Source organism: Eublepharis macularius, chromosome 4, assembly GCF_028583425.1.
Source record: "Eublepharis macularius isolate TG4126 chromosome 4, MPM_Emac_v1.0, whole genome shotgun sequence".
Taxonomy (NCBI): domain Eukaryota; kingdom Metazoa; phylum Chordata; class Lepidosauria; order Squamata; family Eublepharidae; genus Eublepharis; species Eublepharis macularius.
In genome coordinates this window covers 184,475,715-184,492,842 of record NC_072793.1, presented here as the reverse complement: position 1 = coordinate 184,492,842, position 17,128 = coordinate 184,475,715, and the positions used below count along the sequence as shown (strand labels likewise).

Sequence of the window (17,128 nt, the reverse complement as noted above, 5' to 3'; positions counted from 1 at the left end):
CGATGATGGAGAACGGTTCATGAGACTCTTCCCCACTCTGGTCATCTCTAAAGGCATTTGTGTGGCCTTCTCGCTGATCATCCCAGCATCAGTAAGGGACGGTCCGGATGTCAGCCAAGTATTCCACTCCTCCAGTGCATTTACTCTATGGAGAGAAGTCAATGTATTTATATTTCATGTGAAGCCAGACTATTGGGGGTTTGTATTCCTTCTATATGATAAAGCTGAGGAGTGGATCCGGCACCCTGGGGGGAAAGTCTACATCACAACAGCTCTGTGGGACCTCACACTCTACCTCCCTGAGCATTTCTTAACTTCGACTCACACCCATGGATTCTTTTCTTTCTCAATTTGGACAAGCAAAAGGATAAACCATGACAATTATGTAACTTTTTACTCTGCAATCAGGCAGTTTGGGAAAGAAGCTTTTCAGTGTTTCTTTTCAAAGCCGCCTTTGTCTGTGAAAGGTCAAATAAGATGTGCACAGAGAGAGAATCTGCAGACAGTTTCTCAGGATATGACTGAAACTATCCTTTCTCTGGACAGCTACTACACTTTCAACGCTGTCCTGGCTGTAGCGCGGGCCTTACATGCCGCCTACTCCTCCCGATCCAAGCAGAAGTTAGCCAGGGACAAAGTACAGCCATGGCAGGTATCCCTTTCCACTCATCGACTGAAAATTAATCGATTCTATCATTAAGATGACATGGTCTTTAAAAGTTAGTTCCTAATTCCAAGCAAGCAACCCAGCACCAGTCTGTGGGAGGATTCACACACAGGCCGTACTCCTAAACTAGGAACAAACCCTGTTGTGGGAAAAATACAATGGGCTCTAGAAAGGGGAGGGTGGGCAGGCGGGCATTGCTGCCTCCTCTGCACCTGATGCCGACTGGGTGAAGGGGGCATTGCCACTTGCTCTGCACCTTACCCCTGTGAGGTGAAGAGGGGGGGCGAGCATTGCCTTGTGCTCCGCTCCTGATCCCAGCTGGGTGAGGAGGGGAGGCATTCCTACCTGCTCTGCTCCTGATCATGTACAGTCAAAAGAGGCACCTCCTCAAAGAATGCAAAATAGAATCACACGAGCAGGGAAAACACAAACCTAAAGAGTCAAATCAATATATTATGGGGAAAAGCTCTCCTCGGAAGTAAGCAAAATGAAACCACAGTCTGCACAATTTACAAAATATTCTCAGTACAGAAATATGCGGCAAATATCATTGTCATCTGGGTGCAATAGAGTTACAACCGGGAAGACATCCCCCAGGTAAGCTTATGTAACCTGTTTTGTTCAAGGGCAATATCAAATAAATACATTTATCTAATTTGAGAACTGGGAGAGTTCATGTCTGTGCCAGTGTGATCCCACCTTGTGACACTTGCATTTATAAAATATTACAATGAACAAACTTGGGGGGGAAAACCATCTTATTTGGAACAATACAATAATAAAGCATATATAACGACAATCACGTAACAAACCAGGCCTGTTTTCCTCAAGCAGACCCAGGTCTCAAGTCTTTCTGACTTCTGTATGGTGGCCAGTCCCTTGAATTGCAGCCACTTGTAGCTGTGCTCTACTTTGAGATGCCTTCTGTTCTTCACAGGAGTCCTAAAACGTTAATAAAGAGTTCATACAAAGGAGCGCTTTTTCTGAGGTGAGAGTGCTTCTCCCTGCAGCTTCAGGCCCTCCCATCTCTCACGGAAAATTGCGCCTTTTTTTCCTTATAAGGAATACCCCAACTGTCTATCTCCCTCTAGTGGGCAAGGGTTACACTTACACAAATAAATGTAAGGTAAGTCTCCGAAAACTCATTATATAAATATGTGCAATTTGATATTTTTATTGCAGGTGGAGCCGGTGGAGGCCGAGTGCCAAATGCAAGCCCATGTCGACCTACATGCAGTGCCGGCTTGAATCCCATCTTTCGTCAGGTGACCTCTTCAGGGGCAATAAACATCCACAAAAGTCAAACAGATGAATAAATCAATGACAAGCACCAAACAGTCAAAATCAATCACAAAACTGTCAAATGGATCACATCCCGTGTACTTGCGCTGCATGCAGGGCGACGTGGGCTTGCATTTGTAACCGTAGGGCACCTTGATGACGTTTCTGTACTGAGAATATTTTGTAAATTGTGCAGACTGTGCTTTCATTTTGCTTACTTCCTAGGAGAGCTTTTCTCTATAATATATTGATTTGACACTTCCGACTTGTCAAATTTAGGTCTGTGTTTACCCTAATCATGTGATTTCACTTCTGTTTTACTGCTCCTGATCGTGGCCAGGTGAAGAGGGGCGGGCATTGCCTCCTGCTCCCCACCTGATCAGAGCCGGGTGAAGGTGGGGGGTGGGGGCGGGAGGCCATTGCTACCACCTCCACTCCTCAATTGCACTAGGACGCCTCACCTTGGCTTCCTGCTGCAGCGCGCTCTCTGGAGGTGCACTAGGTCGAAAAATTACTTGTCTGGATTACGACTTGCCTTTTATAGAATAGGATGATACTGAGGCAAATCTGATGAGAATTGGGCCTGGAAGACGCAGCCTGGAATAGAGTGGGAAAGGGCCACATGGAAGGAAACCTTGGAGTCAATAAAGTATCTTCTCAACGTATACTTGTCTTCCATATCTTTGCCGCTACACATGGATTTAGGTCAAAGATATGGAAAATCTACAAGATGCGGCACACAAGTTGTGTCATACAAAATAAGAGCTCCAAATAAATTGTGCTGAGATTTGGGTTGCCAGCTCTTTGTGGGGAGATTCCTGGAGATTTGGGGGTGGAATCTGGGGAAGAAAGGGAGCTCAGAGAGGTATAAGGCTGTAGAATCTGCCCTCCAAGGCACCCTCCAGAGTGGACATCAGTTGGAATTCTGAGCAACCTCCTGGCCTCACCTGGTGGCTGGCTACCTGGAATGCGATACCTGTCTGTATCTCTTGGTTTCTCAGTGCTGGCATTTCCTCTTTCATCCTAGCTTCAAGCTTTCCTACGAAATATCCCACTGTACAATACGTCCATGGGCGAAGTATATTTGGATAAGAACGGGAACCTGGAAGTGGATTTTGATATAGTGAGATGGCTGGTATTTCCCAATCGGTCCCTAGCTGGAGTGAAAGTGGGGAGTGTCGAGAGACAGGCGCCCCCCGACTCCAAGTTCACTATCGAGCAGGACTCTATCTTGTGGCCCAGCAAGGTGGGGGAAATCCATTTTTTAAATTTTACTCCATTTTACTCCATTAAGTTTGAATAATCCCTCAATTACTACATGCGATAACAAAAAGAATAGTTCTCTTTATTTCTGTATAGCATTTATAGACCACCTCCTTCCAGTTCTAGAAAGTCCTGCATCTAGGGCCTAACAGACTTCTGTCAATCACAGGCACAGCCCTGCATCCCAATCCGAGAAGTCCTTTGTGTGTCTCCCCCTCTCCTTTTTAGCTTCCCCCTCTCCCAACTCCGGTCCAGCTTGTGGACTCTGCTCCTTCTTTTGACAACTGCCCTGTCATTGAAGAGCTAGGAAAATCCACCCGCCTTCCCTACAGCACTGCATCCAATGGAAGGAAGGCCCTTGGCTCATCGGGAGACCACCTGCTTGGCAGGCAGAAGGTCCCAGGTTTGATCCTGGCCATCTCCAATTAAGAAGAAAATCAGGGAGGAATTGATGCAAAAGACCTCCAAAGTCCCTGCAGAGCCACGACCAGTCTGAGTGGACAGCAGCAGAGACTTAACAGGCCGACTGTCTGATTGAGTATAAAAGAGGTTCATGTGTCAAAATTACAGCCCTCATCACAGCTCTTAGATTAGAGGCCCTGTTGTATATTGCCAAAGTACAGCACATTTAAATAGACACAACTGCCTTTCCCCCCTTTCCCTGCTGTTTGCTTTTCTGGTCAGCGCGTGCCCCGGTCCAGGTGTACCAAGAGCTGTCGGCCTGGAAACGCCAAGGTGGCTCAGGAAGGGAAGCCCTTTTGCTGCTACGACTGTCTTCCGTGCCCGGAAGGGACCATCTCCACACAGGAAGGTGGGTGACTCCAAAGCCATGACCTTGTAGGGCAACGTTAAAACAGAAGGCTGGGAGGAAAAGCGTGAGCAGTCTTCTCTGACGCTTCATCTGTGTCCACAACTAGAACTAGCTTTGTGTAGTGGCTAAGAGCGTGGGACTCTAATCTGGAGAACCGGGTTTGATTCCCCACTCCTCCCCTTGAAAGCCAGCTGGGTGACCTTGGGCCAATCACGGCTCTCTGCAGCTCTCTCAGCCCCACCCACCTCACAGGGTGATTATTGTTGTGGGGATAATAGTAAAATACTTTGTAAACCACTCTGAGTGGTCATAAAGTTGTCCAGAAGGGTGGTATTTAAATTGAATGTTGTTGTTGTTATACAACTGCTGAATTTCCTGCCTGTCCCTCTGGGTTTCTGGAGCATGTGTGGACATCAACCCTATTGGCTTTCTACCAGAAGCATTTAAGGGACAAAATGCAGGCTACGATTGCTCACACAGAATTTCTGGGTTCCCTGAGCTGATTTTTACTCAATGAGTCACACCCTAGATGCAAGAGTGTTTGTTCCAAAGCACCCAAGGTCCCATGTTGTTTCGGAAATGCCACACAGGGGAAGAAGCATTCAGCCTCTTTCCCCCAGGATTTTCATGACTAGTAATGGCTGTGGAGGGTGTTTGCCTCTGGAAAACAGCACCGCGGGGCCATTTTGGAAGTGGAAAAGGGAGTGCAATTAAGACCAACCACACCATGGTCTTAAACCGAACTGAGGCCCCTGGCACCAAGGAAACAAGTTCCTTCCTCCTGATGTGTGATTCTCTGAGAGCCAAGCTACAAGTGACGAATTACACTTGCCTGGCAAGTGAACAGACTCACATGTATTCCTCCCTGTTTACTTGTGCTCAATTGGAGTGCAAGTGAATAGCTTGGCTCTAAGGCGAAGTATGGTTGGGGAACTCTTACTGTGTAATTTGACCCTGAAACATTCTGTCTGTTAGAATAGGAAGTACTAAGGCAAGAAATGATACGGGTCATTTCTGCAACATTGTACCCTGTTTTGTTATTTCCTAAGAATTCCTCTAACGTACTTTTGGTACATTTATTTGAGACATCCAAGTGGCATCGACAGACCAAAGCATTGGCCTCTTTTGGACAGAGAAACCATTGCCAGAAGTACTCTTGCTGCAGGAAAATTACAATGATTGCAATGTTTGGTTCATGGGGCTACTCTTAAAGATTACCTGGCCAGCAACTTGACAAAAAAAATGTGATTTAGATGCCAGGTCTAGACAGTTCTTTTCTCCCAAATTGTGAACATTTTCTTGAAGTTCTTCCTGACTTCTTCACTTGCAGACTGGGTTCTTTGAGGACCTCTGTCCTGAATTTCAAGAACTCAGTTACCCACAGCCCTCCCTTGCTCCTTTAACACGATCACACACTACATTCAAGAGAGCTGCTTTTCTAAATGAACACAGAAAGCCACACCGCTCCTATGAGTTCTCTCAGATTCTCAGACCTTCTTGGGAACCTTTTGTTTGTTTGTTTGTTTGTTTTGTTTATGTCATTTATGGTGAAGAGCCCTGTGGTGCAGAGTGGTAAGCTGCAGTACTGCAGTCCAAGCTCTGCTTGCAATCTGAGTTCAATCCTGGCGGAAGCCAGTTTCAGGTAGCCGGCTCAAAGTTGACTCAGCCTTCCATCCTTCCGAGGTCGGTAAAATGAGTACCTGGTTTCCTGGGGGTAAAGTGTAGATGACTGGGGAAGGCAATGGCAAACCATCCCGTAAAAAGACTGCCAAGAAAACATCGTGATGTGACCTCCCCCATGGGTCAGTAATGACTCGGTGCTCGCACAGGGGACTACCTTTACCTATGTCATTTATAGTCCGCCTTTCTCACTGAGACTCAAGACGGATTACACAGTGTGAGATTAGTACAGTCAGTATCAAGGACATTTCCATAAACAATGCCACAGGGTAAATAGATACAAGTTTAAAAGACATCGTATTAGCAAGAATCCAATACAGAGTATAAAAAAATACTGAAGCAGAATCAATTCTAGGACTAACATTAGACGACATGGAGCACCGGTGGTACGTAGGTGTCAGACTATGGCACTCTGGTTATCTAGAGTCCGTCTCCCTCCCTTCTGCAAGAAGCCAAGGTTTCTTGATTCCAAAAGGTTTTATTGAAAGACAGCATTCAGACACAGAAGTCCACATCCCAAAACCCAGATGGTCTTGGCTGAGCACAGGCTTTGTTAGGAATGAGGTACAAAGTGAAACTTGCAACACATCAAACCCTTCGTTCCCAGCCTCCCCCCCCCCCCAGAGTTCACATAGCTGAGAGTTCACGTGTGAGAAAGCTGGCTCCTCAAGGTCGGTGCGGAAGAAAACAGATAAGAAGCAACATCCTCTCCCACGGAAAGAGCGGTCATAATATTGCTTGGACCTGGAGGGAAAGAAAGACTAACAACTGCCAAATTAACATGGCATAACTCAGGTTATGAACTCACAATATTACAGACCCTGACAGTAGGGGTACATATTTAAAGCAGCAGATAATAAGTAAGCCAATATAGTGATGAAGTCTATGGTCCCTAGATCATTAGCAAAGCATCTTCCCTACGATACAGCTGTCCCATTTGAGTAAAAAGCCTTTTTGAATAGTTCGGTTTTGCATCATTTACGGAAAGCCAGGAGAGTGGGGGCTCTTCTGACTTCCTCAGGCAGGTCATTCCACAGAGTAAGGGCCACCACAGAGAAAGCCCTTGCCTGGGCTGCTGCTGACTTCACCTGTGTGCAGCCCAGCCCCTGCAGGAGACCCTGTTCAGATGAGTGAAGCTGCTGTGGAGGGACATAGGGAGGGAGGCGGTTTCGTAGGTATGCCAGACCAGAGCCATGAAGAACTTTGTATGTAATAACTAATACCTTGAACTGAGCACGGTAACTGATGGGTAGCTCCTAGCCAGTGGAGCGACTGTAGGATGGGAGTGATGCTCATGCTCCTGCTCGCTCCTGATAACAGTCAAGCTGCAGCATTTTGCGCTAATAGGAGCCTCCTAGTTAACTTAGATGGGAGACCTATGTATAGTGCATTACAATAGTCAAGCCTTGATGTTACCATAGCATGGATCCAGGTGGCCAGGTCGGCTGTGTCAAGATAAGAAGCCAACTTCCAGGCTAGAGTGAGGTTGTAGTAAGCATTTTAGGAGGCTGTCTTAACTTGTTTTTCTAGTAGTAGCGCTGGATCCAGTATAACCCCTAGGCTCTTAACGGAGTCTGCAAAGGTCAGACAAACTCCATTGAAAGCGTGGAGTACAATGTCTTTCAAGATCTCTGCTTTCCCAACGAGCATCACTTCAGTCTTGTCTGGCTTCAATTTCAATTTGTTGTTTTTCAACCATTTCACCACGGCTGACAGGCAGTGATCTAAGATTTCCACTGCATCCTGTGGAGATCTAGATAGCGAGATTGTAAAGGCAGGTTTGACATTTTACTGTCTGTATTTACTCAATAGGCTCAGGCTTGAAGGAGGAGCAGATTCTATAGGAGGAGGCCATTATGACCCAGTGAACAGGAGTAGGGAGACCATGAGACCCAGGTGAGGGAGAAGCCATGTGGAAGGCAGGAAGCAATTTTGGATCAAGGACAATAGAACTGAGTGAGGCTCTGTCTGCTGTATAGGTCAATGAATGAATAAATTTATTTGCGGTCAGAGACCATAACAATGAAAATACATCAGTCAAAAAAATAATAAAATCCAGCGTCAAGCATAGGTCAAGAGACGGGAGGGAGACGCCTGTCCAGCCTGCTATGGAATCTTCTTCATAGTACAGAGGCCAGTCCCTCCAGAGTAAGTGGCTCCCATGGAGGAGGGACTCCATGGCATTATACCGCAACGAGGTCCGTCCCATCCTCAAACCCCATCATCCCTAGGCTCCACCCTCAAATCTCCAGGAATTTCCCAAACTGGAGTTGTGCCTCCAGACAAGAGATGCTGCAATACTAGATGGAGCAATGGAATAAGAGATCATCCTTTTCTGGTAAACTGTAGGAAAACTGCCCAGAGCCCCTGAGAATGTGAAGTTTATAAATCGAAATGAATGAATGAATGAATGAATAAAACCAGATTGGCATTCTGCCTATCCCCCCAGTGGTGACCCAAAGGAACCTACTTTTTTCTACACCATTTGACCCTCACAACAACCTTGTGAGGCAGGTTGGGCTGAAATGGTGTGATTGGGCAAAAGTCAGCTAGCCACCTGGCAGAGTCGGGATTGGAACCCTGATCTCCTTGATTCTAGTCCAACATCTAACCAATGCCTGCCAGAGACAACTGGGGCTTCCAAGGCCAATAGTGGGGGCTGGGTGGTTGTCTGGTGATAACCAGGATGTTTGGGCAAATATTTATGACTAGAAACAAAGCTCGTTGGTAAAAATACAATGGGTTCTAGAAAGGGGAGACCGGGCAGGCAGGCATTCCCTTCTTCTCCGTCACTGATCCTGCCCGGTGAAGGAAGGGGGTGGGCATTGCCACCTGCTCCACACCTGATCTCATCAACATGAAGGAATTGTGGGCTTTGCTACCTACTGTATGCCTGATACAGGCCAGGTAAAGGGGGGCAGGCATTGTCACCTGCTCCACTCCTGATCCCAGCCAGGTGAAGGAAAAAGGGCATTGCCTTCTGCTCTGCACCTGATTATGGCTGCTTGAAGAGGGGCAGGCATTGCTACCTGCTCCAAGCCTGATCCTAGCTGGGTGAAGGGGAAACCTGTTCCCTGCTCCTCGCCTGGTCACGATAGGTGAAGGTGGGCAGTGGGCTTTGCTACGTGCTTCACTCCTGATACCAACTGGGTGAAGGGGGCATGGGCATTGCCACCTTCTCTGCTCCTGATTCTGGCAACTTGAAGCAGGGTGGGCAGAGATTGCTGCCTGCTTGGCGCCTGTTTCCAACAGGGTGAAGATGGGGTGGGCATTGCCGCCTGCTCAGTGCCTTATTCTAGTAGGCTGAAGGGGGCAGGCATTGTCACCTGCTCCACTTCTTATCCTGGCTGCATGAAGGGAAAAATGGAATTGCCCCCTGCTCTGTGCCTGATCCCACCCGGGTGAATGTGCTGGGTGGGCAATGGCACCTGCACCACTCCTGATCCCAGCTGGGTGACGGGGGTGGGCATTGCCATCTGCTCTGCTCCTGATTCCACCCCCTGCTCCGCTCCTAATACCGGTATGCAAATAACAAGCCTGATATCCGCAACGAACTACAAAGAGTGAAAATCACCCAGATATCTAACAAAACTACTATATCTCTTTAGTGCCAAAATGCAAATATATATATTTTTATGCAAACAGTGCAATCATACTCATAAATACAATCATTGTACATAGTACTAATGCACATAGTACAAACATACATCCTGTTCTATCTCCTTAAGGCGTGATTCAAATTCTGCCGAGGGCATCGAAATTTGGATGGACTCCGCTGTTTTTTCTATTTCTTTTAACAATTCAACACTTTCCTTTTTACATCTCCTAATAATGAGTAACATGAGGTCAAGGCTGCATTTATTTAATATCGCTGCCCAATCAGACTTAAACTCCTCGTCAAAGCCAAACATTCCAGGAGGCTTCTGAATTCTCAGACCCCGTGGAATACGTTGGGATTTGTAGTAATCAAATAAAGTGGCCACATGCAGATCACACTTAGTTTTTTTACATTTCAAAAAGTTAAGTGAGTCCCAGTCATTTTAGGAGAACTGCTATAAGCTTATAAGCAAAACTTCAACAGGAAAGAAGAAACCTTAAGAATGAACAGAGCATGGTTTCCAGTTCTGAAAAACCCCAGGCTAACAAAACACTCTACACCCGACAATAGCCCTGCGGAGAAGATTAGCACATCAAGCACCAATCCATATGCAAAAGAACCTCCTCAGGATACAGTGAAGCCTCCCGCCATTAGCATTCCACACCCTGGGAAACTCTTACAGGATGACTCAGCTCAACCCCACCCCTCCTGAGTAGATACAAATGACCTGCCAACACCTTTTCCACACTGTGACACTGAGAGATCTCTGTCTTTTGGTGCTACACCTCTGAAGATGCCAGCCACAGCTGCTGGCGAAACATCAGGAACTACAATGCCAAGACCACGGCAATACAGCCCGGAAAACCCACAACAACTATCTTTAAGTTGTTACCTGTGAAAGATGTTGCAATCGTGACCACAACGGAAAAATTGAGTATTGTAGCTTTAAAATTCAATGTCTCCAATTAGCCAGCGGAGAATTTGAAGAGAATCGCCTCGCTTGTTTGGCGCGCGAGAGAATTTATGAATCTTTGTAATATGGTATGTTTAGCACTAGCACTTTAAAAATACACTTTAAAATTTAAAATAGATGTTCATGTATTGAATTTCTCTTCAGCTTCCCGTGGGGTTCCCTCGTCTAGTTTCGCTGCTCCTAATAGCAGCTGGATTAAGCCAGAAAATGAGCATTGCCACCCCCTCCGCTCTTGATCCTAGTTGGCTGAAGAGCAGTGGGTACTGCCACCTGCTCCACTCCTAATATCAGCTTGGTTAATGCAGGGGGCAGGCATTGCCCCCTGCTCTGCTCCTAATTCCAGCTGGGTTAAGGGGGGGCGGGCATTGCCATCTGCTCTACTCCTAATACCAGCTGGCTGAAGGGGGCAGGCATTGCCACCTGCTTTGCTAATAATACCAGTTGGGTTAAGGTGGTGGTGGGCATTGGCACCTGTTCCACTCCTAATACCAGCTGGCTGAAGGGTGGACTGGCATTGCCACCTGCTCCGCTCCTAATATCAGCTGGGTTAAGGTGGTAGGTGAGCATTGCCACCTGCTTCGCATCTAATACCAGCAGGGTTAAGGCATGGGGAGGGCACTGCCCCCTGCTCTGCTCATGTTCCAGGCCTGGGTTTCCTACCACTGCATGTTTTCTGGAGCAATATGGTGAGTTACCTGGGCTTTCCTCAGTGGCAGCACCCTCTAGTGGTGCACCAGGTATAAAATGAGTCATCTGAAACACGTTTACTCAATTATATAGTAAGAATAATGAAGTCGCTCTCAATTTTTTCAGATGCAGCGCATTGCTCCTGGTGTCCAGAAGATCAGCATCCAAACACAAATCAAACGGAATGTGTCCCCAAGGCGACAACCTACCTGACCTATAAAGAACCACTCGGGGTCATCCTGGCTTTCTTCTCTTTGTTGCTTTCCTTAATCACTGGCTTTGTGTTAGGCCTGTTCATTAAATTCCTGGACACTCCCATAGTCAAAGCCAACAACCGGGACCTCACCTACATTCTCCTGGTCTCCCTCCTGTTTTCCTTTCTCTCCTCCTTTCTATTCATCGGCCAGCCTGGGAAGGTGACCTGCCTTCTCCAACAAACCAGCTTTGGCATCATCTTCTCAGTAGCTGTCTCATCTATTTTGGCCAAAACGTTCACTGTGGTGGCGGCCTTCATGGCCACCAAGCCAGGCAACAGGATGAGGCAATGGATGGGAAAGGGTCTGGCCAACTCCATTGTCATTTCCTGTTCCGCTGTTCAAGTTGGCCTCTGCCTCATCTGGCTGGGTTTCTCTCCCCCCTTCCCGGACTCTGACATGCACTCCCAGCCTGGGCACATCACCCTGCAGTGCAATGAGGGCTCTGTTGCCATGTTTTATATTGCCCTGGGCTACCTGGGCTTCCTGGCTGCCGTCTCCTTCATGGTGGCTTTCCTGGCCAGGAAGCTGCCCGGGGCCTTCAACGAGGCCAAGCTGATCACCTTCAGCATGCTGGTCTTCTGCAGCGTCTGGGTGTCCTTCGTGCCCTCCTACCTGAGCACAAAGGGGAAGTACATGGTGGCTGTGCAGGTCTTCTCCATCTTGGCCTCCAGTGCTGGCTTGCTGGGCTGCCTCTTCCTTCCCAAATGCTACATTATTCTACTGAGGCCTGATCTTAATACCAAGGAACACCTAATGATAAAAGTGAACTGATTTAAATCTAATGCAAACTGGAAGGCCTCTTTCTATCATCTTTATTTCCTTTTTTTTTAATGCATCACTAATTTGGGTAGACTGATGCCCAACAACTTCATTGGGTGCCCCTGATTTCCAGTATTTCAGGAGAGGGAGATAAAGCTCCTTCTGTCCACTTTCTTCACCCCATGCGCAGTTGTATAAGCCTCTATGAGCCTAGCTACAAGTGACTAATTGCACTTGCCAGTGGAGAGCAAGTGAATGGCAAGTGAACAGGGAGGAATACAAGCAAGTCTGTTCACTTACCAGGCAAGTGTAATTTGTCACTTGTAGCTTGACTCTATCACTCCTGTCTCACAACTGTGCATGCAGAGAAGAAAATAGAAAATACTAGATAACTAAACTAACACACTTGAACAGGCTTCCAGTCTGCCAGCCCAAAGTTATCTTTCAGGCAAAACCAAAAGAGTCCCACCAAGGTTCCAACATCTCAAAATCCAGAGAAAAAGAACCTGGGCTGGCATCAATCCAGGTGAACAGGTTCAGAGCACAAAAGCAGGTAGTGGAAGTCCTTCAGCAACCAGGCAGAGTCCAAATGCAATAGAGGCCCGGGGAGGGGGGTGCAAGCTAGAATGAGGACCCTTGGTTTATACAAAATTGTGGCAACTGGCTTGATCCCCATTAGGCAGCCAAGGACAGCCTTAAGACTCTGACCCAAGGTGCTTTGCTAGAACGATGCAATGTTGGTGCAAGACCTTGCAGCTATGACCTCATTGCACCGCGTAGTTCCATCCCAGCTCTGAAACGGTGGAGTCATGATGCATTTTCAGGCCTCCATTACACCCAATGCCTGAACTGAAGCAAGAAACAGACTTGGAGAAGTCACTTCCTTGGCAATGCCCTGTCCAAGAATTTGGCAACCAGAACTGTCCACAGTATTCCAAATGCAGGTGCACCTTAGCTCCATATAAGGGCATTACAATACCTACCATTTTATTGTCAGCCTCTTCCTTGTTGTCAGTCTATGGTTGACAGGCTATGGCAGATTGACCCCTGTACCCATACGAAGAGACCACACAATACCAGGAAACCACTGTAGCAAATGTAAATATATTCGTATCCACATATAAAAGTGCAAAGTGCAAAGTGCGATGTGTTCAATTATACAATACAGGAATACACAGTACAATCATATACAGCACATATATCATTCAAACAAGTCTTTACAGTCCGTATAGTTCCTTGCTTTCATTTAAAGTGCAACATGCAAAATTTTTATACGGAAGCCCATAGAGAGAATCGTGGAAGATGTTCTAACATTCCCAGTCCCAAAATTCAAGATTTGTCCAACAACGCCGACGGGGATGTACAGGCAATTGTCATTAACCCATTTCGTGAGAGAAAGCTCACTTCATCTTGGGCATGAGAAAATTCAGACTGGATACACCGGCGTAGCGGTTGTCGTAAAGGTAGCTACAGTGGTTTCCTGGTATTGTGTGGTCTCTTCGCAACAGCTGTTCCAGGGCCGCCCGTGGTTTTTCCCTGTACCCATACAGCAAGAAATCCAAGTTCTTGGTTAAAAGGTTTTATTCAGGAATCAGATCATTTCGGGGGGCGGGGCGTCGCTGCCGAGGGTAATGGACACGTCTCAGTAGAGCTCCGTATCACCTCACCTTTACCCCACCAAAATAAAACAAACGGTATAAATTTCTATAAAACTAGAATGAACAAGAGAGTCCCAGACAGAAAGAAATCACAACTGAAAGCTTCGAGGAACTTACAAGATTTCTTTTCGCTGAAAAAAACGCCTCAAAACAACTCAGGAAGAGAGCTAAACAAAATGGCTGAGGCCTATGAAACTGAAAAGGTTCCCTCAGCAGAGGACAGTAAGATCGTTTTAAACCCTCAACTTACACAACTACAGCACAATATAATTCAGCACATGAATATAATGTTACAACCCCTAACAAAACAACTTGCGGAGATCAAATTGGACTTAAACAGGACTAACACAAAAGCAGATAAAGCTTTAGAAACAAGCACTGAAACTCGACAGTCTGTTAGTTACAAAAAATAATAGAGAACCAACAGGATAAACTGCTGGCTCTTGAAGTTAACGCGCGTCAGAGAAATTTGAAGATAAGGGGTCTGAATGAAGACCGAACCAGAAAAAAAGACTTACTTAACTGTTTAACATCTTGGTTTACAAAACAACTTGATCTAGAAGAGTGGCCACATACATCACAAGGGCATATAGAATAGGCTCAGAAAAGCTGAGCAGGATAAAAAAGCAACCAAGAGATATAATCATTGAAATACCTGATTTCAGGACAAGGAAAAGGATCTTAGATGCAGCGAGGGAAAAAGGCAATTTTTCCTTTGAAGGTCACACAATTCAAATCTACATAGATCTTCCTGCTGAGATCCTCCTTAAAAGAAAAGAGCTTAAGAAGACAACAGAGGCACTCCGGAGTGCAAATATCCCATATAAATGGGTTAACCAAACAAAGCTCATTGTTATCATGCAGGATGTGCAGCATATCATCACAGATCAAGCCTCTGGGGAAAACCTGTTAGTAAATCTCAATATAGAATCACCGATGGAAACGAGCAAGTTGAGCCAAAAAAGGAAAAGTCATCAGTTGCTGTCTCCATTGAAAAACAGCAAGATCCCTGTGCGGTTTAATTGAACTCTGGCAAGTTTATTGTCTTCATTTATGTGTAAAAAAGGAAAAAGATGCCAATTGATAGGGGAAACATTGAAGCAAAGGTGGGGGGTGGGGTGAGGGGAGTACTACGGACATTGATCCCATTATTGTTGAAATTGTACAGAGAGTGATTTGTCAGTTAACTTGAAGCCTAAACAGCCAAAGGGCACTGGTATTTACCATTAACTTGTGAGTGAATTAACTTACTTGTTTACAAGGGCTGTTTATTTTTATTTTACTTCTAATTTTTTTTCCTTTTTAATTTTGAGGTGGGAGGGGGAGGGGTGTGTGAGAGGGGGGAATTACATTGTTAAAGTTTTTTGAACGTGACAGCAGGGAGTTAAGAAAAAAAGTAAACATTATTGAAAGAAAGAGGAAAGTAGTTTGCAGTTGCTAGACTTGTTAAAACATTTGTATAGTTATATAAAATTTCTACTTTGTATTAATAAGTAAATAAAATAAGATTGTTTTATAGGATAAGTTGGTATAAATATTATTGTGAATATAGTTACATCATCAACAAGGAAAGAATAATGGAGAAAGGGGGAAGTGATATTAGTTGTATAATTGATTGGTTTTAAGTATTCTGTGGATTCATAAATTTTTGGAGATAGTTGAAAATAGTTGAAACAGTACCCTAATACATTCTGAGGGAAATACTCTATTTCACTTTTAAACTCATTTAGGAATAAGCAACAATATAGGAGGTGAAGAAAATACAGGGGGAAAGAAAATAGAAAAGAAACAGGTAATATATTACTCTAGTAACCTAATCAAACTTACACAATGCAACCAATATTAAAGGTCACATCCCAAAATGTAAGAGGATTGGGAAATCCAATTAAAAGAAGAAGAAGAATTTCTAATCTGGCACAAACAAAATCGCACATCATAATGGTACAAGAAACCCATATGAATCCCAAAAAATTTGTAGAACTGAAAGCAAATTGGATACAGAGCCAATATCATGCAATGGGAAACTCCAAATCTCGAGGAGTTGCCATATTAATTTCCAAAGAAATAACTTTCCAATTAAACAGCATGGTGAAAGACCCAAAGGGAAGATATATATTTGTGAAAGGGTTAATAGCAGATCAAATGGTAACCATAGCATCGCTATACGCACCTAATGAAAAGCAGCTAGAATTCATAGAAAATACATTGCAAAAGCTCTTTAACTTTCGAGAAGGAATTACATTAGTAGGAGGGGATCTGAACTATATAATAGATCATAAATTGGATAGATCACACTTTAATATCAGTGTTAAAAAAGGGAAATCTAGTAAAACTAGTTTGGCCACTCTATTAAAAAAAACCATTTGTAGATACATGGAGATTTCTCCATGACAGGGAGAAAAGTTATACTTACTACTCATCTAGGCACAACATTTATACAAGAATAGATTTTGTTCTGGTATCTGATTCATTAGGCTCTAGATCAGACTACTCTGAGATTAGCCCTATAATTATATCTGATCACGTGGAAGTCTCATGTACCATACTTAATAACTCTGATAAAAAAGAGGAATCTAATTGGACTTTGAATAGGGCATTACTTATCAATGAAATTACAGCAAAGGAAATTGAAAATATATTAAAAACCATAATAGATGAAAATAATAAACACAACACTAAACCACACATACTTTGGGATACGATCAAAGTAGTTGCAAGGGGGCATATAATGGCATTATCTTCTAGGATTAATAAGCAAAAGAGAGAACAGAAAAGAGAAATTGAAAATAAAATCAAAATCTTAGAAGACAGACATAAGACTACAGGAAGCAAGAAAGTTTATCAAAATTTAATAAATCAGCAGAGATTATTGGAATCCCTAGAAACAGACAAAATATGCAAAAACCTCATTTATGTAAAACAAAAATATTGGCTGAACACCCCCAAATCTTTAAAACTGCTCTCATATAAAATCAAAGAGAAAAATGCAAAAAGAAACATCTCATGCATAATAGATAGTAAAAGAAGATCCTTTACAAAATCTAATGACATAATTAATTCTTTTGAAACTTACTACAAACAACTATACTCGACAAAGAAACCAGATCTACAGGATATAGGTGCATTTCTAGCCTCAATAGACAAACTTAAAAAATTATCAGAAGAACACCGAAATTATCTGGACAGTCCTATCACATGTCAAGAAATCTCAGTAATCATTAAAAACTTAAAAAATAATAAATCCCCAGGACCAGATGGATATCCACCCGAATTTTATAAGAGGTATTGTAATTTACTTGAGCAGCATCTTCAGAATGCATGCAATAATGTAAGAGATCATGGTTTGTTGCCCCCAGTGTGGAATATGGCCTTAATAACAGTAATCCCTAAGCAAGGAAAGGACAGTACAAGAACCTCATCATATCGACCTATATCGCTCCTTAATCAGGATTATAAAATTTTCACGGCAGTAATGGCACATAGAATAAACTCAT

The 17,128-nt window shown here is 44.4% G+C and overlaps 1 protein-coding gene across 1 annotated transcript; it reads left to right on the top strand.

Annotated features, from left to right (window-relative positions):
• Positions 1 to 3,017: 3,017 nt before the first annotated feature.
• LOC129328020 (vomeronasal type-2 receptor 26-like) lies at positions 3,018 to 11,988 on the top strand. Its single transcript, XM_054976761.1, has 3 exons — positions 3,018 to 3,194; positions 3,896 to 4,022; positions 11,087 to 11,988. Exons 1-3 carry the CDS (start codon positions 3,018 to 3,020, stop codon positions 11,986 to 11,988), a joined length of 1,206 nt encoding a protein of 401 aa, XP_054832736.1.
• The last annotated feature ends 5,140 nt before the right edge of the window (positions 11,989 to 17,128 follow it).

What these genes read in the sequence shown, in the direction of transcription:
- LOC129328020 (XM_054976761.1), top strand. Translation starts at nt 3,018, where the DNA reads ATGGGCGAAGTATATTTGGATAAGAACGGGAACCTGGAAGTGGATTTT. An exon ending in CTATCTTGTGGCCCAGCAAG is followed by an intron (nt 3,195 to 3,895) that starts GTGGGGGAAATC and finishes TTTTCTGGTCAG; the next exon opens with CGCGTGCCCCGGTCCAGGTG. An exon ending in GACCATCTCCACACAGGAAG is followed by an intron (nt 4,023 to 11,086) that starts GTGGGTGACTCC and finishes CAATTTTTTCAG; the next exon opens with ATGCAGCGCATTGCTCCTGG.